Below are 23,127 nucleotides of genomic sequence, written 5' to 3' on the forward strand. Positions count from 1 at the left end.
CTCTCTCCTTCACCCTGCTCCCTGCACTGGTTCATCTCTTCTTTTTGTCCCACATTCCCTCACCACTCACAAACCAGGTTTTCCCACTAAGCAAACCACCCCACTGTTTCCCATCCCCATCAGCATTGACACTAGTGAGGAGAGCTTATTCAAGCCAGCAGGCTTAGCAGCTGCCTTAAGAGGAGGAGAGAGTGGGGTAGCTGTAGCAGGTGGGGAGAAAAAAAATGTGGCAGCAGCAGAAAAGCAGAGGACTTGGAGGAAAGTGTGCTGCCTGGTAAGCTGGTTCCCGCCACCTCTAGCTGGGTGGGTAGTGGTGGTGGGGGGAGCGGGTAAAGTCCACTCCAGCTTCAGCTCAAAAGAAAAGCCACAGAGCTCAAAAGATGATGCACTCCAAGGACTGTGAAAGACCTGCAAAAGCCCACCTAAAGATTCAATTGGTCCAACAGCATTGTCCCAGAAACAGCCAATGTGAAGGAGGAGTTGGACACTGGGGCAGAGAAAAGCCAGTTTGAGTTATCTACCTCCATCTTCCTTTCTCACCTCCAATTCCCTTCCTTTCTGTATTCAGTTACATATAAGCAGGAACTTTTTAGAACAAGAATAGTGATTTTCTTAGGCATTACTGTGCTTTTAAACTCCACCTCTTTCATTTTTTCTAAAGCTCTTTTATAATTGCATTACTTTTCCCCATTCTGCTATTCATTCTAGAAATAATTGCCGAAGTTAAACACAATCCTCATTATTACATAATGAAGCTCTCCACACGAGCAGTGTGGAGAGCCTTCAGGGCTTGTGCAGGGAGAGAGGGCTTGACCTGCTCTCCCCACATATGAGCATCCCCCCCCCCCGCCCCAGGCAGCCAGATCAGCTGCCCACACAATTACCGGCTCTGTCACAAAGCCGGTAGGGACGGCAGGCATTGGGGGCTGGAAGTTCCAGCATGCCCTGTGTGAGTGAATGGGACATTCTGCGTAGACCCCCGATGCGGGGAGGCTTACTGCAGCCTCCCAGTCAGCGGTCTACTCGTGAGTTCGCACGGAGCCTCGCCACAACGTCTCACAATAAAAAAAATTGGGTTAGTGGTGCACTCGCTCCGCTAACTTGGTTTTAGAGGAGGGCTACTTTGGCAGGCTAGCTGCCGTTGAAAGCACCTGGCTCGCCCACGAGTCCGGTGGTTCTCCCGATGGGGGGAAACCAGGCTGGGCTCCCTTAGCCTGGTTTCCCCCCATCGTGAGAATAGCCTCAATATGAGCCGATGAATGTATTAAGGGAGCTCATATTGAGGCTATTCTCACAAAAAAAAGTTTTCCCCTCACAAGAACAAATATGGGAACATATAAAAGTAATCTTTTACCATTCTTCCAGCTTCTATTTCAAGGCTACTATAATGAGTTCACTGTCTCTATGGTTGATGATTTACTGATGGAATGTCACAAAGCCAATTTTACTATAAGATATGTTATCACAGTTTGATTTAAGTTTTACTGTTCAGGGAAACCTTGATAAAAAAATGATGCAATATAGCTGAGTGGCGGGTAGGAGGGAGAAGAGTCTCTGTAGAAGTCAAATGAAAGTATACTGAAGATAACTTTGCATTACATTTATCAGGTTGCTAAAAGTTTGTGTTACAGTACATCTGATACAAAAAATAAGGAGAGCTGTGTAATACATAGCAAAGTTTTCAACTTATATTTTTTGTTGCAATTACATCTGAAAACATCGCTTTGTTATGACTTGTTAAGCCCCCGCACTGCGGCTGATTGAAAAGAGGCTTTTATGGCAGGGAGGACTCTCATTTTCTTCTAAAAACCTGAGCAGAGACATAGCTACAATTAAACAAGGGAGGGAGGACAAATGTCCCTGAACTTCTGGGGGGGGGTGTGCCAGCTTGTTTGTTGCTCTCCCCCTCACACCTCTCTGAAAAGGGGGCCGCAGGGGCCCATCTTCACTTTTTGTCCTAGGACTCACACGAGGTTCTGCTGGACCTCTCGGCGGCGTTCGATACCATCGACCATGGTATCCTTCTGGGTCGCCTCTCGAGTATGGGAATCGGAGGCACTGCGTTGCGGTGGTTCCGGTCCTTTCTTGAGGGGACGGTCCAGAAGGTGGTGCTGGGGGACTACTGCTCGGCCCCGTGGCCGTTGGCCTGTGGGGTCCCGCAGGGTTAGGTCTTGTCCCCCATGCTGTTTAACATCTACATGAAGCCGCTGGGAGAGGTCATCCGGGGATTTGGACTGAGTTGTCAGCAACATGCGGATGACACTCAGCGCTATCTCTCCTTGTCATCTGATCCTAGGGAGGCGGTGGATGTCCTGAATCGGGGGCTGGAGGCCGTGATGGGTTGGATGTGGGCTAACAAACTGAAATTGAATCCGGATAAGACGGAGGTACTGTTGGTCAGTAGGAGAGCCAATCGGGATGAGGAGATTTTACTGGTTCTGGATGGGGTTGCACTCCCCTTGAAGGAGCAAGTACGCAGCTTGGGGGTACTACTGGACCCGGCTCTGCTTTTGGAGGCTCAGGTGGAGGCAGTGGCCAGGGGTGCCTTTGCACGGCTTCGACTGGTGCGCCAGTTGCGTCCCTTTCTCGAGAAGGCAGATCTGGCCATGGTTACCCACGCCTTAGTCACGTCGCGGCTGGATTACTGTAATGCGCTCTACGTGGGGCTGCCCTTGAAGAATATCCGGAAACTACAGCTAGTGCAAAATGCAGCAGCGAGGGTTCTATCCGGAGCTGCCCGTTGGGAACATATCACTCCCATTTTGAAAGAGTTGCACTGGCTGCCGGTTTGTTTCCGGGTCCAATTCAAGGTGCTGGTTTTGACCTTTAAAGCCCTAAACAGTTTGGGCCCGGAGTATTTGAGGGACCGCCTGCTTCCACGGGTTGCTGCCCGCTTGACTAGGACATCTGAGGGGGCCCTGCTCCGGGTGCCGACAATGAGGGAGGCCCGGCTGTCGTGCACTCGGGACAGGGCCTTCTCTGTTGCTGCCCCTAGACTCTGGAATGCTCTCCCGGTGGCCATTCGTTCCTCGGACTCCATCACAGTTTTTAGAAAGCTTTTAAAGACTTGGCTTTTTACCCAGGCTTTTACATAATCATCTTTTACTGCTGTTCTTGTGTGTTTTTATCTGTTGTCTTGTTTTTATGCTTGTTTTTAGCTTGATGTTTTTACTGCTTTTTGCTGTATGTTTTTAATTTTTGTAAACCGCCTTGGGGTTTTCTTTTAACGAAAGGCGGTATAAAAATGTAAAAATAAATAAATAAATAAATAAATAAATAAATAAACCTTGCCATGCCCCTGAACCCGAGGGCTAAGCTACATGATGCAGCAGGCAATGGGTTGCTGCTAAAAACACCATCTCTGGGTTGCATTCTGCCATGTCCCCCACCCCATAACATTCTGTTTCATTACCTGTGGTGTTGCCACATCGTGTGTTTCCCTGCTGCCCCATCCACAACATGGATCAAGGAAGGAAAACATGATGTGACAAGACCCTAGTGAAACAGCATGTTCTAGGACATAAGAGAATGCAACGCAGCGATGGGTTTTTTAGCAGCAACCCAGTATCTGCTCTAACATGTCATTTAACCCATAGTCATAGAAATGTGACATTTTCAGATGAAATTAAAAACAAAACATATATGCTGAAAATTCACAGCTCCTACGTGTGCCTGCTTAACATACACAGCAGCCCTCCTGTTTGTAGAAGAAAATAAGACTCCCAGAAGAGTTCTACCCCTAAAAATCCATTTTCAGTCAGCCCCACAGGTGACTAAATGCCAGACTGAAGGGCCCACGCAGCTTAGTAAACCTGATAAATGATCTTCATCTTGAAATTGAGAGAGTAATTCATGCATTTCTCCATGCAATTCAGGCACAAGCCACCTCTTAGTAGTTTTGATCGGGGGAGCATGGGATATTGTTGCAGAATCTTGATTGCAGGTAAGGGGTTGAGGCTCTGCCCTACAATGGTGGCACTCTTCATTTTTAAGATGGACAGTGCTGAGTCATTCAATAGCTAAAAGTGCACAAATGGTCCACCGCTGCACACATATTTCTTGATTAAGATGTTAGTCACCAACATCTAGATGTATATGCATCTAAATGGTGGTCTATAGCCAATACAACTCAAGTTAATCCACAAGTAGATTGATATTGATATCCATTTTGTATTAAGAAAATTTTGTTAAGAGAGTGCGGTGTTTCTATTGCTTGCCAAATGCCATGAGTATATTATGTCTTGTGGGACCTACCTGGGGAAACTTCCAAATGTATTTTTGCCATAAATTAGTGGTCAAGAATCTGCTTTACATGCAGATGATCCCAAGTTCAATCCCCGGCATCACCGGGTAGGGCTGGGAAGAGACTCCTATCTGAAACCCTGGAGAGCTGTTGCCAGCCCAATTTAGCAATACTGAGCCAGATAAAGGTTAGTCTCAGTATGAATAGCTTCCTATGAAATCAGGAGAAATGTTTACTGGAGACTCTAATCAACATCATTTTGAAGCAGGGCATGGGAGTGAGACAAGGGCTTTGAATCTTTTCAAATATCTTGATAGGGAAATAGAAGTGCTCCAAGGTTTATTTAATCCCTAAAATGTGTCAGTCTCAGAGATGGAGCCCATCGATGCTCCTTCTTGGTTTTGATTGAGGTTCCATGTGGCCTATACTGCTAACCTTCAGAGTGAGCTTCTTGCTCTGGCAGATGGTATCTATAGTTATCAGGGTTTTTGTTGGCTACTTTAGGGGAACTCTTTGAGGCAAACATTGAGGTTGCACACTAGACCAAGGACCTGAGAACGGGAATGCCACCTAAAAATCAACATTCCCTTAATTGGGTTTTCTGCAGTACAAAAATCAGGAATGGCCTACAGTGTAGTCCTGCCCAAATAACTTCTATACATAAGTCTAGAAAGTGTACCAGCACTGCTTCCTCTAAGGTGTGCGCATGCTCACAAGTTTTCAGATGTCTGCTCAGTTACTTTTAAATCCCACTCAGGTTGAATTAGGAAGGCCCCACTCTGAATGCATCTGCGCACACAGCACCTTGATAGTGCCACCCAGAACAAAACTCATTCCACACAGGAATGAAAAAAATTAGAGGGACCGTTGTGTACCAGATTTTACAGTCTATATGGCCTGAGAGGCCACTGTACCTTAAAGATCACCTGCACCCATATGAACCAGCTTTGAGATTTGCCTCACAGACTTTGCACTCCAAACCCATGACCAGGAGACAAGGCTTTTCAGTGGTTGTGGTGCTTCTTAGGAATGCTCTTCATGTGGAAATGCAAACACCATCAATGGCAAACTTTAAGAAACCACTGAAAACCTTTTTATTTCATCAGACCTTTTATTAATCTGGTTTTTAAACAAGGCCCCACAGGTATTTTGCTGTTGATATTTTATGTGCCTGTTTTTTCTTCATGGGCATTTTATGCTGTTGGTTTTCATTTTTATTCTTGTGTTGCATTGTGTTAGCTGTTTTTAATTACATCAGTTAATAAGTAAATAGTTGTGATCAGGACTTTCCACTTAAAAATAATAATAATTATTATTACATTTATATCCCGCTCTTCTTCCAAGGAGCCCAGAGCAGTGTACTACATACTTAAGTTTCTCTTTCACAACAAACCTGTGAAGTAGGTTAGGCTGAGAGAGAAGTGACTGGCCCAGAGTCACCCAGCTAGTATCATGGCTGAATGGGGATTTGAACTCAGGTCTCTCCAGTCCTAGTCCAGCACTCTAACCACTACACCACACTGGAGAAAAATACAGGACTTCTATCACCTCGGGAAGGATGTCTTACTATCCACTGTAGAAACATTATTAAATGTTTCTGGGTAGTGAAATCCAAAACGGATTGTGAGGAGCTCCAAAAGGATCTCTCCAGACTGGAGGAGTGGGCGACAAAATGGCAAATGTGGTTCAATGTTGGGACAAAACATTGGGACAAAAAAACCCCAACTTCAAGTATATGCTGATGGGATCTGAGCTGTCGGTGATGGACCAGGAGAGGGAGCTTGGAGTCGTGGTGGACAGCTCGTTGAAAGTGTCAACTCAATGTGTGACAGCTGTGAAAAAGGCCAATTCCATGCTAGGGATCATTAGGAAGGGAATTGAAAATAAAACGGCTAATATTATAATGCCCTTATACAAAACTATGGTGCGACCACACTTGGAGTACTGCGTACAATTCTGGTCACCACATCTTAAACAGGACATTGTAGAACTGGAAAAGATACAGAAGAGGGCAACCAAGACAATCGGGGCCTAGAGCACCTTTATTATGAGGCAAGACTACAACACCTGGGGCTTTTTCGATTAGAAAAAAGATGGCTGCGGGGAGATATGATAGAGGTCTATAAAATAATGCATGGTGTGGAGAAAGTGGAGAGAGAGAAATTCTTTTCCTTCTCACACAACACTAGAACCAGGGGTCACTCCATGAAACTGATTGCCAGGAGATCTAGGACCAACAAACTGAGGTACTTTTTCCACACAACACATGATCCACTTGTGGAACTCTCTGCCACAGGATGTGGTGACAGCCAGCAACCTGGATGGCTTTAAGAAGGGTTTGAATAACTTCATGGAGGAGAGGTCTATCAATGGCTACCAGTCAGAGGGCTTTGGGCCATCTCCAGCCTCAAAGGCAGGATGCCTCTGAGTACCAGTTCCAGGGTAGTAATGGCAGGAGAGAGGGCACGCCCTCAACTCCTGCCTGTGGCTTCCAGCAGCATCTGGTGGGCCACTGTGCGAAACAGGATGCTGGACTAGATGGGCCTTGGGCCTGATCCAGCAGGGCTGTTCTTATGTTCTTAAACATCTATACCTCAAATCAAGGGCAAGGTTTTAACTATGACTCTTAAAAAAGCTTACTAAAGTGTAGAGAGGGTGGGCTAGTTCAAGACAATCATCTGCACCATGGTTTAGATCAGCATGCACACGTCTGTTTTCCCACACATTTACATGCTTCCCCGCCCCCACTCCTCCATGCACCAGGAGAGCGAATGCTTCTGCTTTAGAATGAACCACTGTTCCACATTCCAACTGTGGTTTGTTACAATCCAGTTGTATATTTTATATTCTGTGTTTTGGAATAAGCTACAGTTCCTCATGTTCCACCATTAATGAAGAATTGTGCTTTATAATGAAGTGAAAGCTTCTGACATGCAAAAGTGGGGGCCTTGTAACAGAGTAAATCCTCTGACTGACTGAAGAAACAAGGAGGCGACAAGTTCCCTTTTCAGAAGGGGGCCTTTTCAGCTAGTAGAAAAATGAAGATTATTTAATCCTTTAAAAAAAGGGGGGGGGAGAGCACATTCTAGGGTTTTCGTCTGTTTGTTTCTAGCATGTGACTTTTTTGTTTTTTGCTCATAAACCAGGAGGAGGTTCTTTTGACCGAATTGGGGACCTATGCATTGATTAAAACCCATAGTCCTAAAGGCAGAAGATGGCTGTCTGAACACCCGCATCTTCACCCAAAGCAGCAGCAAACACTTATTCTGGGATCCACAGCTCAAGATCCCTTAACACAGCTTATTTATCCCTTACACATGACTCATCAATTCAAATATATATTCAAGGCGTTGAGTATTAGTAGGGGTGTGCATGGAACTGAATCCAGCAGTTCGGTTTCAATTCGAGCCGAAAGTGAAATGGACTGCAAGCCAGTTTGAGTCAAACTGGGCCAAACCAGTTCAGTCCGACAACAAATTTGTGCCATCACGCAAATGGTCTTCATGCATGTGCAGCGGTCACATAAAAAGCCTCTGTGCATGCACAGAGGCCAGAAATGGACCATGCTGAAGCACCAGGCCCAATCCGGAGAGTTGGAGCTGCACCACCACTGCCACGCCACCAGCCAGCTCAGTGTGCGGGTGCCCCCTTGCTGCTCCTATTAGGGTAGGCAGGATTCTCACCTTTGTTTGCAAAGCGGACTCCCCGCCAGATTTCCCTTTCATTAGAACTGGGTTCTGGTTCACCTCAAATTCGGACTAGCATCCCTTTTTAGGGGTTTGGTTTGAGTCCGAACTGGGCTTGTTCTATTTAAACCAGGTTCGAATCTAACCTGTTCTTCACACCCCTAAGTACTAGGTACAGATTTACCACCACATTTCTGTGCATGGATTGCCCAAGACTGGCAGTCAATTGAGAACTGCACCATGGAGCCTATAAAGGCTCCTGGTAGAAAGCTGGGAGTAAATGTCTATTTGCATTTCTGTCCACATTATATCTGCCCTGAGAACTAACACTAGGCTTCCGAATCATTAAGTGACTAATTTGCCAGCTTTTCAGCAATACTGTTGTGTGTGTACCTCCCACGGCCATTTCCAATTGACTGCAGCAGCAGAAGCAAGACAGTGAGGCCCTTCCATTGGTCTGGCAAGTCCCAATACAGCACAGTAACAACAGACAGATACAAGGATATCAAGCCAGCACATGTTCTTCCTCTGTTTCCCCTCTCCTCCACTTTCTCTGTTGTCTTATGTGTCTCTTTCTAGACTGTGAATCCCTTTGGGACAAGGAAGAGTCTTCTCATTCCTTTTGCTGTGTAAACTGCTTCGGAAACGTTTGTGTTGAAAAGTGCTAAATAAATATTCTAAATAAATAAAAATAATAATTTTGTATACTGCCTAGAGCTGTACATATCAGGCAGTATAAAATATGATAAATAAATAATAACTCTGATCTAGGAAACATTTGTATTTCTTTCATCCAAATACCAAGGCCTTTTTAAAATAGCAATACAGGTGGCCCTCATTATCTGTGGTTTCATATATCCATGGATGGGTCTTAGAGACCCAGTTTCTTTATCCACAGTATAAAAATGGGCTAAAGTCTGCCTATTCATGGTTTTGAGTGGCCAGAAATGACCCGGAAATTACTTCCGATATCATTTCTGGCTGCCATTTTAGAATGCAGAGCCATTTTGTGCCTTTCCCCCAAAAAACAACAACACCAAAAAACAGACACTGTGATCTTTTGTAGAAAATCAGAGGGGAGGGGCATTGCTGGAGACCTGGAGAACAAGGTACAATACTTTATTTCTCTTATTTCTGCCCCCCTCCCTCCCTGAATTTTAGCCCTGGTTTTTTTGTGTAGGAGCCTAACCCCTGGATTCCCACAGGAGTAAAGTTTCGTTATTCACGGTTTCCATATTTGCACCTATAAGTGATAACGGAACCCCCGCAAACAACAAGGGCCATCTGTAATTGGAAGATAAGAAGCAATAACTAGGGTCTAAAGCCTATCTGTTGCACAATAATACAATGTATTTAACTGTTTCACTTGAGCTTTACTGGTGCCTTTAGGAGATTTTGTCACTCTTGATGCTTGAAGGATGAACTAATATTTTAAAGAAGTGTTTTCATCGTTTAGAATAGAGCAACAGATGTTTAAGAATCTGGTGTCCAAACTGGATTTGATCAACTAACCACCTCAATCCCCTTCCCCTATATGTGTGTGAAGACTCATTACCATACCAGATGAATTCTCAGGAGAATGTGTTTAATATGCCATGGCTGGTTTGTTACTCTTTGGCAACTATGGCTCTTATCTTCACAGTCCCTAGCAGCTCCAGTAGAAATCCTCTGATGTGCTCCAGGCAATATCAACAACTAGTTTAAACTATCAGCTCAGCAGGTAGTATTAAGAGATTTATTGGGGGGAAATAATGCAGCAGCTGAGATGGGTAAAGCCAGAAATCCTAAGAGAGCTGCTTAAACTTGTGTTAATACCAACTCAATGCAGCACATTACAAAGCAACCCACATAAAACCAGGAGATCCTGCCAGTGTGGATACAAAATATAAGCACTTCTCTCCAGATAGAATGGAGGGGATGGAAGCAAGAGCAAAATTGAATAATTTTTTTGTGTGAATAGTTATCTCTTATAGTGCTCTCATAGTTTTTGTTTGTACCAAGCAGATTTACTAGGGGGGCCTTTAAAAAAAAAGCCCACCACAATATGCAAGCTGCAAAATAGGTATGCCATTTCTACACTAGGCGAAGAATCTTTCTTTAACATATAGAAAAATAGCACAAATAAAATCTGTTATCTTGTGCTGCTGCTGTAAATTCTGCTGGAATTGAAATATCGGCTGTCCCTTTCCGCTAGAAGAAGAATGTACACTGAGTTCTCCAGGAATCCACAATTTGTAACCGTCACAAAATTAAAGCTCTTTCAAGCACTGCTCAGCCTTGTTCTGAAAGCCTAGTACTCTGGGGGAAAAGGTGAAATGAGAACAAAACTGAGAACAACCCAAAGACCCAGACCTATACAAAGAAAGCAGAGTGTGAGGCTTGGTTGTGGACAGACTGGTTTCAAATCGCCACTGTGCTCTACAGCTAAGCTTTTCACATTCCAACCTACCTCACAAGATTGCTGTAAGGCTAAAAGAAATTCCAAACTCTGTATGGGATACATAGCTCTGTTGGGGTACACATGCAATAAGTAACTTATAGGACATGTCTTCAGTCGATGCCCATTGAGGCATCCGATTCACACTATTTTCACCAATATCTGGCAATTTATCTTGGTGAAGATCATCAGGCTGAAAGCTTCACTGGATTGAAGACAGACAGATTTGCCTCCTACAACTTGCCAAGTTACAGAAAAATAAATTCCATATTCAAACTGTGTGAACTGAAGGGTCCATGGCCTTTGCTGTCTCCTTCCCCAGTTTCCTTCTCCACTCCTCATTTCATAAGACAAGGTTTGAATATTACTAGGATGAAATATGACTTAATGGAAGACTTAACAGTACGTGATTGCTGCCTGCAAACTTTCACCAAGAGGAAACTACAGGTTACTCACCTGTAACGTTGGTTCTTCTAGTGGTCAGTTGTACTTCTACACACATGGACTATGCGCCTGCGCAGAGACCTCGTCAGAATCCAAGAAGCTTGATTTCTCCTGCTTTGGGCGGGAACTCTGCCCCCAGCCGCTATATGCGGCTGCGCCACTCCTCATCCCCTCAGTCACAGAGTCCCGCTTCAGCAAACCCTGTGGGGATGACAGGAGGGTGAATAGAAGTACAGATGACCACTAGAAGAACCAACGTTACAGGTAAGTAACCTGCAGTTCTTCGACGTGGTATCTGTCTTCTACACATATGGGCGCATAGCAAGCAAGCATCCAAGGAGAAGAGAAGAAACAGAGGCAACATGTAAACAGCCAGAAAGACTTCACTTTATGACAAACGAATCAACTGAAAATAGATTGCAGGACACTCCTGCGAAATACAGCATCATTACACGCTCTAACATCAATGGCATAATGCTGAATGAATGAATGGGGTGAAGCCCAAGTAGCTGCTTGACATATAGTGTCCAATGGGACCGCACGATCAAAGGCCACAGATGCCGCCCGGAGTAGCAGGCAACTGCTTATGGGCCAACTGATAACAAAGTTAAATAGTGCAGACTATCCACCTGGACATAGATTGGGCTGAGGCTTGGAGCTCTTTACGCGGCCCATCGTATAGAACAAACAAGATGGGAGACTTCCTCCACTCAGCAGATCTCTGAACGTAGAAGGGCAAGGCCCTTCGAACATCCAGATGGTGTAGCCATTTCTCCACATCCAATGAAGGATTTGGAAAGAACACAAGTAAAGTGAGTGGGGATGAGCGGTGAAACATGGGCACCACCTTTGGTAGGAACTTGACATCCATCCTGCATACAACCTTGTCTTTATGGAACTGCAGGTATGGTTGGTCGACCCTCAGGGCCCTCAACTCACTCACAATCCTGGCGGAGGTAACGGCCACCAAAAAGGCGACCTTCCAGGTTAAAAGACGAGGGTCAATAGAAGCCAGAGGCTCAAAGGGCAACTGTAGAAGACCAGCCAATACCACGGATAGGTCCCACACCGGTGACATGACCAGATCATCAAGGAACAGGTGTGTCAGACCCTTCAGGAAACTTTTAATCACTGGATTTTCAAACCAAAAATGGCAGTCAGAGGAAGAACGTGCCACAATGGCAGCCAAATATACCTTAAGGGATGCCAGTTTCAACCCAGACTCCTTAAGGTACAATAGATACGTACAAATGTCTTGTACAGATGGATTAAATGCATCAAACCCGTTCAGGGAAGCAAAGGACATGAAATGAGTCCATTTGTAGTCACACAATGTTCTTGTGGACTGCTTCCTAGCAGCCACCAACACCTCTTTCAGTCTTAAGGGGATGTTGGCAGGACCCGCCATGCAGTCAAGTGGAGAGACCGAACATCTGGGTGTAGCACCTGTCCCTGTTCTTGTGACAACAGGTTCGGCAGGACAGGTAGATGTTGCCAGTCCAGTGCCATGCGCTTCAGGGTCAGAAACAAGGGCCTCCTGGACCACCACGGGGCTATCAGGATTGCCCTGGCCCAATCCACCCTCAGTTTGCTCAAGACCTTCAGAATGAGAGGAAACAGAGAAAACATATATAGAAGAGTACCCGTCCAAGACCAGACAAAGGCATCTCCCATAGAACCCTCACCTCCCCTGGAGCACTAGAGGGCACACCGTGTATTGTCCTGGGAAGCAAACAGGTCCAGAGTTGGAACCCCCCAATCCACAAATATGTCCCCATGGGAAACCACAGTCATCCTACTCAGAGTGTCTGCCTGAACATTCAACACATCTTGGATATGGACTGCCTGAGGCGATGCCCCGTGTGCCAGGCACCAATGCCACAGGTCCAGAGCCAGAAATAGAAGGCTCTTCAAGGACGTGCCGCCCTGGCGATTGATACAGGCTTTAGCTGTTGTATTGTCTGTCTGTATCAGCACCGAATGATCCCCCAGTAGGGGCAGGAAGCCTTTGAGAGCATTAAAAATGGCTAACAGCTCCAAATAGTTGATGTGCTGAGTCTGCTCCGCGGGGTATCAATGTCCACTCAGATGAAATTCATCCAGGTGAGCTCCCCAGCCAAGCTCCGACGCGTCCGTCATAACAATCCTGCTGGCTGGAGATGTTTGGAAAGGAATACCTACACTTAGGTGCCAAAACTCCATCCACCATTGCGCCATAGCCCATACCCAAGGAGGGGGTGAGCGTTCTAGATGGCCTGGATCCTGAAGAGGATCGAACATGTCCAAAAACCATCTTTGAATAACGCACATCCAAAGGCGCACTTGAGGTAGAACGTATGTATTCAATGCCATGTGGCCCAACAGGCGTATGGAACGCATGGTCTGTGGGCCCCCGGCTAGGAAAGCGGCAGCTGGTCTCTGGAGAGTGACAATGTGGCCCATCGGGAGAAAGACCTTCTCCAAGGTTGTGTCGAAGATCAGCCCAATGAACTGAATTCGATGGGTGGGCTCCAGTTGAGATTTGTTGAAGTTTATCTGAAAGCCCAACTCCTATAAGGTATCGATCACTATCTTGAGGGTGGCCAGAACTGCCCATCTGGTGCTCGCCACGATTAGCCAATCTTCTAGCTATGGCAGCACCTGTAAACCTTGCTCCTACAGAAACGCCACCACCAGGGCCAGACATTTCATAAAGATTCTCGGTACGGTTGTAAGACCAAATGGCAAGGCCTTGAATTGATAGGGGATCCCCCCCATCTGGAACCGCAGGAAGCGCCTATATTGAGGGCGTATTGAAATATGATAATATGCATCCTTTAGGTCCAGTGAGACCAACCACATGTTTCTGTCCAGGATGGTCATGATGGTTGGTACCGAAAGCATTCGGAACCTCTTGTAGACCAAATGTCTGTTCAGAGCCCTCAGGTCTAGTGTGGGGCTCTGAGCACCATCCGGCCTGGGCACAAGGAAATACCAGGAGTAGAACCCAGGACTGTCGGAGCTGGAGACTTTCTCGATCGCGTCCTTTTCTAGGAGAGTGGCAACTTCCTGATCCAACTCCGGGGTGCAAGGAGTCACCACAATCCCAGACACCGGACGTGGCCTGCAAAACTTCAGGGTGTAGCCCAAATGTATAACTGTCAGGACCCACTGATCTATAGTCACTTTGTCCCAACTTGCCGAGAACGGGGCCAGTTGAGTCCCGAAGCGCACTGAGTCACTGCTAATTTTGGGGGACACTCAGGCACTGTTTCTGGAAAGCCAGCTTACCGGGCTGGCCTCCCGACTTGTATCTGAATGGGAACTTGCACCTCAAAAGGAGTGTCCTCAGGGTATCTGATGCTGGGCCAGGTCCCTCTGCGCTCGAAGAGGTGACCACCTGGCATTCTTCTGAGGTTTTGAAGTTGGTGAGGTATATGACTTTGACCACACAGTGCTCCTTAGCTTCTGGACTTTCTGGAGCATATCATCAGTTTGTTCAGAGAAGAGGCTAGAGCCCTCAAAGAGCAGGTCCTCCACCCTGGCGTGGGCTTCATAGTGTAGGCCCAACAACCAAAGCAAAGCATGGCACCTGAGGGCCACAGAAGTGGCCATCACCTTAGAAGCACACTCTGCTGAATGTCGGGCTGAATAAAGTTCTTGCTTAGCCACTTGAATAGCTTCCTTGAAGAAAGCGCTCGCAGGATCCCTATTGTCTTGCAGGAGGAGAACCAGGAAAAGACCCATCTTTTCCCACAAAAAGTGGTTATATTGGGCGTTATATGCCTGATAATTAGCCACACGCAAGTGCAGGGCTGCAGTCGAATAAAGTCTTCAACCAAAGGAGTCCAATTTCTTGCCTTCCTTATCGCTTGGTGTTGACTATGACCATGACCTCCGGTCCTCTGTAAGGACACCTCCACGACGATTGAATTAAAAATGGACTGATTTTTCAAGAAGGCCATGTCATCCTGGAACTGCACTCTGTAGAAGTGCTCTAGCTGTCTGTTTGGTTGAGAGAGTATATTAGGTTTTTTCCAGTGGGCTTTCATAACCTTTAATAAGACCAGATTCAAGGGCAAGGCAGTTGGTACCTTGGCCTCTGAATCGATCAAAATGAACAAGGGGTCCAGCTCACCCTTCTGTTGGCTGCCCAGGTTTACACCTAAAGCTGAAGCCATACGGGCCACATGGGCCACATACAGTTTAAGATCCTCCTGTCAGCTTAGAGTCTGAATGGATATCAAGTGAGGATACAACCCAATGGATACAACCTCAGAGCCCTCACACACAGGGTCCGGAGGCGCCAGTTGGTCTTGTGTTGCATGCATAGAACCCGAAAGGGAGCCTGGTGCGCTACTGGGATTGTCTGGTATTGAAGCTGGAAAATCAGATGGCAACCCCTGGGCTGGTATGGAATCCCGCTGGAACGCCAGTATCGACAGAAGGGGTTCACTTTGGTCAGCTCAATCCTGCGGGGAACAATGTGGCGAGCAGGAATGCGGTCACCCTTCAGAATGTGAGTGGGGCTCACCACAAATCATCATTGCCATGGGCTGTCCATACACTTCTGGTTAGTAGGACCCATAATGAGGTTGGGTATAGTCTGAGTAGTCCAATCTATAGTCCGGTTGGTATCGATCATAAGATCCAGCCTCCCAGCGCCAAGCATCATAGGAAGACTCAGCTTCCAACAAGGGGAAGCGATACTCAAGTGCTCGATATTGATCTTGATTTTCCCAGCGAGGATCCTATCAATAAGATAAGGAGCAATCTTCGTGCTGCCGCCGAGGGGGCGATCTTCCCCTGGGCAACCACGAAGCACCTTCTTCAGGTTTGGGTAGAATGTAGACCTCTTCTTCAGACGAAGCATACACCGGCTCATCCATCACGACCGATGCTCTGCTGGACCGCACCCGCCCGTTGGTCACATCCAACGACTCTGCTATGGGTGAACCAGGGCGCATCGATACCAATGACTTTGGTGCGGGACGTTCCATGGCCATCTTCGTTTTCTTAGGCACTGGAGCCTCCAATATCGGGATGTCTTCCGCTTTCTTCTTTTTGGGAATCGGAGGGAGATGCTGACCAGCTGGCAGCTGTCTATGTAACTTCAGCTTCTTCTTCTTAATCTTTGACGCCAATCCCGAAGAGTTCGGGGAGGTCTTCGGTGCAGCCTGAGGCTGATATGAAGGAACCTCTTCTGATTGTGCCCTTTCACTCAAATCCATCGAAGGTCGAGCATTCGATGGTGTCGATACTGGTACCGGGGCTTGGTTTTCGGTCTCCACAGCAGCAGATGCCGCACAGTCCAACAGTATCGATGCAGCCATTTTCAAGGACTTTTTCAATGACAAGGCTTCCAACGAACGGAGAGCCAGATCCCACAGAGCTGTGCGCAAGCGAGAAGCCCTATTTCTGCAAGCCTGTTTTGTAAACATCTGACAGTGTGGACAGGTCTCGACAACATGGCATTCCCACAAGCCCAAGAGGCACTCAGTGTGCGTATCGGGGGAAGGAATCTTCGATCTGCAGCGGACACACTTCTTAAAGTTCTTTGTGCCCAGCATACATGTCGAAGGCTGGCAGGCCACCACGCTCCGTCCCAGCCAGGATCGGAGCTTTGGAAAGGGGAAACCCGATAAAAATTAAAATGCCAAATTAAAAATGCAACTACACGAAAATCAAAGAAAGGATTTAAGAAGTTAGGAAAGGGAGCAGGGAGAAAGAACAACAAGAGATATCTTTGATCCTACTTGTTGCTGAGCAGAAGACTCCACGATTTTCGCTGAAGCACGGACAAAGAAAGACTGAGGGGATGAGGAGTCGCACAGCCGCATGTAGCAGCTGGGGGCGGAGTTCCCACCCAAAGCAGGAGAAAACAAGCTTGTTAGAGTCCAACGAGGTCTCTGCGCAGGCGCATAGTCCATATGTGTAGAAGACAGAGATCACGTCGAAGAACTTGCAGGAGGAAATGGGACAAGAGAAGTCAAACCACACTCACACAGAGAAGATGCACTTCTAACAGAGCAGATCTCAACTATTGGCTAGGTACGTGGTACAGAAGGGACTATGCCATCTCTGCTATGTGGGAGGTCACGTGCATGACAGGATCTTCCTGAACACAGCACCATAGCAGGGTTGCCAGAACCTAAGGGGTATACTCATGAGTCAAATGGGCCGTAAGCCAGAATTTGGCTTTTTAAAAAGCCAAATCTGGCCACCTAGCCATAAAGGACAAAGCTAGTGTTAAGATCTAGCATCTTCAGGAAGTTCTTGACATGAGGATGACTTCAATCAAGCAATCCCTGCCTACATATCAGAGGCATTACTGTCCTCTTCCTGAATGTCGAAACTGGCTTCTAATGCTCCAAATGTTATTTACAAAAACTTATACAGAACCAAAGAGTAATTATCCTGAAGTTTTATGTGGACAAGAGAGTGGAAGAACTCCATTCTCTGGCTGGTTAAGGACAGAGGAGCAATTTGAGTGAAGGCAGACATAAGTGATGGGGAGCTGGAATGAGTGGGGCAATGATGTGTCTCTATAGAATTATTTTGCTTTGCCAAGATAATTGGCTAGGCACACTTCCATTTGCATGTACCAGAAAGAGGAGCCTGTTGAATGCTCCCAGCCCCCTTATTTGATTCGTGTGTGTTTTAGAAAAGGTGGGTGAGGGGACAGAGAATAAGACAAGCAAACCTGAGTGGTTTTCACTTCCTCTTTTTTGTGTCACATGTAAAAAATCACATGAACCTAACTGATGTGTTTTAGAAAACCAAAGTAACTCCATTTTACTTAGAATACCAAAGCATCTCCAAGTTTGCTTAGAAAACCTAATTCTAACTTAAAGTAACCCCAGCCAAGCTCAGAGACATATGGCCAATGTCATTATCTCTCTCCACTAAAATGTATCTAACTTGGTTCTCACAAGATTCTCATTGTTCTTTGCTGACAAGTTAATAAAACAGGATGTAACCAAATAAGGAGTGATCACCAGATGAACAATGAATCATTCGCATGCATACTAGATACTTAGTCCACCATTTTACTGCCACGTATACTATGTCAGCATCATTCAGATTGTCTGTATAAATGTAAGATGCACCTATAACCAATTTGTATTCAATGTGGAGCGTGAGCCCCATTGTCTACCTACTTCTGCAGAGCATTAAACCAAGCCTCTAATTGATTCCCACTGTGTCTGTTTGATTGGCTTAAGGCGGACCCAGGGACGAACTGAATTCACATCAATGGTAATGACAAATTCTCGATACACCTGAACTCTCATATCATCTCCAATAAGAGGAACATCTAATTCCTCCCTACACAAGAAATGCAAAAAAGAAGCCCTGTTGTCAAGGCTGGACCGAGGGAGCTTGTGCAGGGCGACACTGCATGATTTGGGCATGTCAGGATGTGGCAGTAGCATTAGTGATGAGAATTTCAAGGACTACAACCGATCTTCCATTTCAGGAAAATACTACTAAGAAACTAGCACTCCGAGTACAGGGGTGTTGCAAGGCTGAAGGAGGCCCTGGGGCGAGATTAGAGGTTGAGCCCTCAGCTGCAGCCTGCCTTTGCAGACAGCCTCCCACCAGCTTGCCTTTGACAGGTGCTGGTGGTGCAGGCGAAAGGTGGTGCTGCCACCATGCTGCTCCACGCCAGCACAAGAACAGGGGCCACCTGCTCTCTCTGGGATGTGGCAGCTCTGCAAGGGCTCAACACCACATCTGGTGCTGGGCCTTAGCCAGTGAAAACTACCAAGTGTGTGTGTTGGGGGCGGGGCAGGCTAGGGGCTGTGCACCACATTGGAACAAAAGCAGATGTGGCGTGAGGACATCAGGTGCCTATGCATTTGTTTCCATGTCACCCTGCTCAATTATACTTACCCACTTGGTAACAGATTAAAATGTCAATGGGGGGGGGAAGCAATAAAAGCAGGAATGAGAGACAAAAAAACTTCAAAAAATAAAACTTCTTCAAAAGTTTGTTTTGAATTAGCCAGCCGCTGAAAGCAAAAAGTAGGTTATGGCTCCATTAAAAGAAATACATTAAGCTAGCCTGAGAAATTAATTGGGGCCGGTGAAAAACTTGATATTTAAGAAGCAATTAACAGGATATAAACTCATTTTATTAAAATGGAAATCAACTTTTGTCTATTGCCAAAGAACTATGACATCTGACATCATATTTGTATCATTTTACTAAAAGGCTGAACATTCTTTGAAAATATATCAGTCATTTTCCCCTTAGCTGCTGATCAAACCTGCTCAGTAAAAAACCTTCAGAGCAGGCAAGTTGGAAATAAACCATGGCTGTATTACATCAGAGGATGACTGCTGAAGTGTGAAAGAAACTCATTAAAAATCTCTCACTGTGATCCTGCAATGGAATGAAAAAGGAGGAGAAAAAGAAAATACTTAATGAAGGGTACTCTTAGCCTGAGGCTACATTAATATTCCGTTTTTCTTTTATTCCTCCCTTCTATTTCAGTAAGCAATTAAAAAGAGAGAGCAATTAGTCACAGCAGCATCATTCATATTGGTCATACTGGGAGACTGACTTATGTTAATACATATTTTCTGCTAATATTAGGAAAATTTAATGAGGGGGAATAAAGGATAACTGAGCTGACCAAAAAGAGATACAAAAATAAATAGATTAAGCTTCTTACCTTAGTCTTAAAACAAGATTCACGGCACATGGAACTTCACCAAATTCATTATTAACAGCAGGTTGAGTCTATTTTTTAAAAAGGAGGAAGCAAGAGATACTTGGAAGAACTGCAACACATCATAATTGAAGGAGTTACCAAGTTATAAACTGAAGCAGCAACAATATTCCAGTTTGTGATCATGTTTAACTCTGATCATGTTTAACTCCACTAACCTTGCAAAAAGAACACTTTAAAACAGATATCAAAGATGACATTAGGTGCAGCCATTTCAAATCTTGTCTCAAGATTAGTTTCTCAATGTATTAGACTGAAGAGTTCTTGTTCTAGCCCACTCACAGCTTAAATACAGCGGTATTAAACATGCAGCCCGCTGGTTTAATAGATCATTGCTTTTAAAGAGAAACCTAATAATGGGCATTGTTTATATCTCTGCCACATTTTTAAAAGACAAGGTTCAGGCTTATAAATGGAGACTCAGAGTCAGCAGCAGCTATCAGAAGATGCACGGGTAGGTATATTTCTACTCATTCTACAAGGGGCAAGTATATTTCTACTCATTCAGCATCTTATCCATTTTTCCTTAAGGCCAATTCATACAACTAATTTCACATAGTTGATATATGATCCGATCATCTGGTGTATGTAGATCGGATGTAGATGTAGGCTATGGGGCCTTAGTTCAGTGGTAGAGCACATGCAGAAGGCCCCAGGTTCAATCCCTGGCATTTCCAGGCAGGGCTGGGAGAGACCCCTGCCAGTCAGCAAAGACAATACTGAATTAGATGAACCAATAATTTGACTAAGTAGAAGGCAGCTCCACGCATTCATACGATGCATTGCAGCACAGGCACTCTCCAGTTGTTCAATCAGTGGCATAGTAAACAAAGGACTCAGGTGGCCCTCATCATCCACAGTCCTGACACCCATGGTTTCGCATATTGGCCGTCAAGCAATGGAGACCCAACCTCGTTATATGTGGTGTTAAAATTTGCCTATCTGTGGTTCCTAGGTGGCTGGAAATGACTTCCGAGGGAATTTCCGGCTGTCATTTTGCTGAAAGGAGCTATTGTGTGGCTCTTGTGTTTTGTTTTGTTTTGTTTTGTTTTTAAATCCCATTATTTTTCATAGAAAATAGTTAAAATGGGGAGGAGAGGCGCAATGCTGGACAGCTGGAGATCCACAGATCATGGTATGACACATTATTTCTCTATTTCTTCTGTTTTTAGCCTTTAGCCTCCAGGAACCTAACCCCACCCACCATTCCTATTGCCTCAAGGTCTCATTATCCACATTTCTGTTATCTGCGGTTGTAGCTGAGAACAGAACACACATGGATAACAAGGGCCACCTGTACTATGAAAGCTGTATTGATTGGAAAGCTAACATAAGTCCACTTCACGAGCTGAATGGAGCATACCAGTTGCGTGTACTGTCCATTCAAAACACACACTAACCATGACAATTTGACTATACACATTGGCTCTCAAACCCATCCACACCCACATGTAGCTAAATTTAAATACTGACATACCCGAGGACCTTTTATTGATAAATTCTGTATTTGATCAGGGATGTTGCTGGAATTCGTGGAAATCTATTAAAAGATGTTAAATCTTTAAAGAAAGCACAGAGCAGTTTTCATTTGTTTTTATACATTATCATCATATGAATTCAAGGATTTATTTTTTTAATGCAGTAACTACAATCAAAGCACATACACAAGACATATTTTGGTATAAGAAATTTTCAGCTGAATATTTTCTATAGACACCAATTCTATGCAACTCCATTCCTAGAGAAGGCTTGTTTATGTTCGGCTCACAGGCCATTATTATTAGGAAAGCCCTTTTCAGAAAGGCATTTGGTCTCTCTTTGTTGATTTAGGAAAGTGTGGTATTCTGATTTTTTTTTTTTTAAGGTGGCCTTATATTGTGTTCTACTAGGTTTTAGTTAACAGGTTGTAAATTACTTTGGTTTTTAAAAGTGGATACAAATATTAACTGGATTAACTAACTGGATACAAATACTTCATGTTAAAATAGCCTTCTGAACTGCTATTTTTTTTAGGCATAATCTCAAGTAGCCAGAACTATGCAGCAAGAAAATGCCAACAAAAAGACTACCCACCAACCCCAAAACTTGAGACAAACACAGCCATTTACCTCAGGGTTCTCCTCCTCTTTTACTCTTCGTGACTAGAAGACAAGTATCCATAGTTACTATTTGCATGTTAAAATAAATAAGGTTTACATAAGTGAGGTGCAACAGCCACACAGTGTCCAAGAATCACCTTTTCTAGGGAAAAAGCAGCTTTGCCCTCTTCACTCTTTTCATCCATCTCATCATCACTCCACTCCCAATCTCCATCTTCTGTCTTGTGGAGGTGGCCACTGGAACCTGGCACTCTTCTAACCTAGTAGAAGAAAACAAAAAAATGTTCTTTATTACATTTTCCTTCTGAACCCTTCTTCTTTGTAGTTTGGTTAGTACTTAAACAGTAAACAAACAATATTTATATTCCACAATCAGTTTACAGAATTATTAGTCTGGCAAAACAAAATCTGACCAAAGCAGCAGTTTCATAAAATCATTTCCATCTCATTATCCAGGTGTTAATCCTCAATTAAGCAAAACGTGTACTTCCTAAAGCAGTGTGGGGACAAAATGTACCCCAAAGTCATTCACAGAAAGAACTACCACTACGGCCTGTGTGGGTTGCACTAAGCATGATATAAGATTATAAGAATAACCCTGATGGATCAGGCCCAAGGCCTATCTAGTCTAACATTCTGTTTCACACAGTGGCCCACCAGATGCCTCTGGGAAGCCTACAGGCAAGAGGTATGTACATGCCCTCTCTCTCATTTTAAAGGAGCGGGCAGCAGAGAACTCCCTGCAGGCTGCCGTTTCCTTTGCCGGTCTGGCTGCAAATGGCTTCTTAGAAGCCATTTGCAGCCAGACCGGCAAAGGGGAAGGGCACGGCAGGGGAGTTCTCCTGCCGCCCTCTCTTGTGACTTGGAATGGGGGGGGGGTTCTTGACTTCTTGCAAGCGGGGACTACACAGAGCGGATCTTCTCAACGATGGATTTGCTTCACGATGGGTCTGTCTGAACGGCACGGGTCTTCTTGTGGGTGGCCGCCAGCCGAGCAGGACTTTGAAGGGGGCGGCAGGGAGCTATCCTGCCGCCCGATTACTCGGGGAAATATGGCTCGGTTGTTGGGAGGGTTAAGTAAAGCCCCCCCTATTCTTTTTGGAACCCCCCACCCCAGTGCCGGACCGCAGCTCTGCGGTTCCATGCACACCCCTAGTTTTTATTCTATTTTATATTGTTTTAATTATGTTAATGTTTTAATTGGTTTTACATTGTGAACAACCTGGGGACCTTCTTGTATGGGGCGGTATATAAATGTACTAAATGGATGAGTAGAATGGAATGAATGGGTGGAAAATAGGCAGCAGCAACAGCCACTGGAGAGATGCTGTGCTAGGGTTGGATATGGCCACTTGCTCTTCCCCTGTTAAATAAAGAGAATCACCACTTTTTAAAAGGTGCCCCTTTGCTCAGTTAGCACAGGACTTCCTTTTATCAGTCCTAAATTTCTTGGCAATCATTTTCCCTGGTTCAAGTGATAACCCCTAGTTCAAGTGTTATGTGA

The 23,127-nt window shown here is 45.2% G+C and overlaps 1 protein-coding gene across 5 annotated transcripts in view; it reads right to left on the minus strand.

Moving 5' to 3' along the window:
• The window catches only part of STK39 (serine/threonine kinase 39), a 198,351-nt gene that overhangs the window by 53,224 nt on the left and 122,000 nt on the right, over positions 1-23,127 (minus strand). For 4 of the 5 annotated variants that reach the window (XM_053264741.1, XM_053264765.1, XM_053264774.1 and 1 more), the window contains exons 11-14: positions 21,761-21,883; positions 21,633-21,665; positions 21,002-21,064; positions 19,468-19,535 (exon numbers count right to left, since the gene is read on the minus strand). In XM_053264741.1, coding sequence (XP_053120716.1) covers positions 19,468-19,535; positions 21,002-21,064; positions 21,633-21,665; positions 21,761-21,883 — 287 coding nt within the window. Of the gene's footprint in view, positions 1-18,902; positions 19,176-19,467; positions 19,536-21,001; positions 21,065-21,632; positions 21,666-21,760; positions 21,884-23,127 lie in introns of those variants that run through there. The other variant, XM_053264758.1, reaches the window with a different exon arrangement.

Source organism: Hemicordylus capensis, chromosome 1, assembly GCF_027244095.1.
Source record: "Hemicordylus capensis ecotype Gifberg chromosome 1, rHemCap1.1.pri, whole genome shotgun sequence".
In the NCBI taxonomy this organism is placed as follows: domain Eukaryota; kingdom Metazoa; phylum Chordata; class Lepidosauria; order Squamata; family Cordylidae; genus Hemicordylus; species Hemicordylus capensis.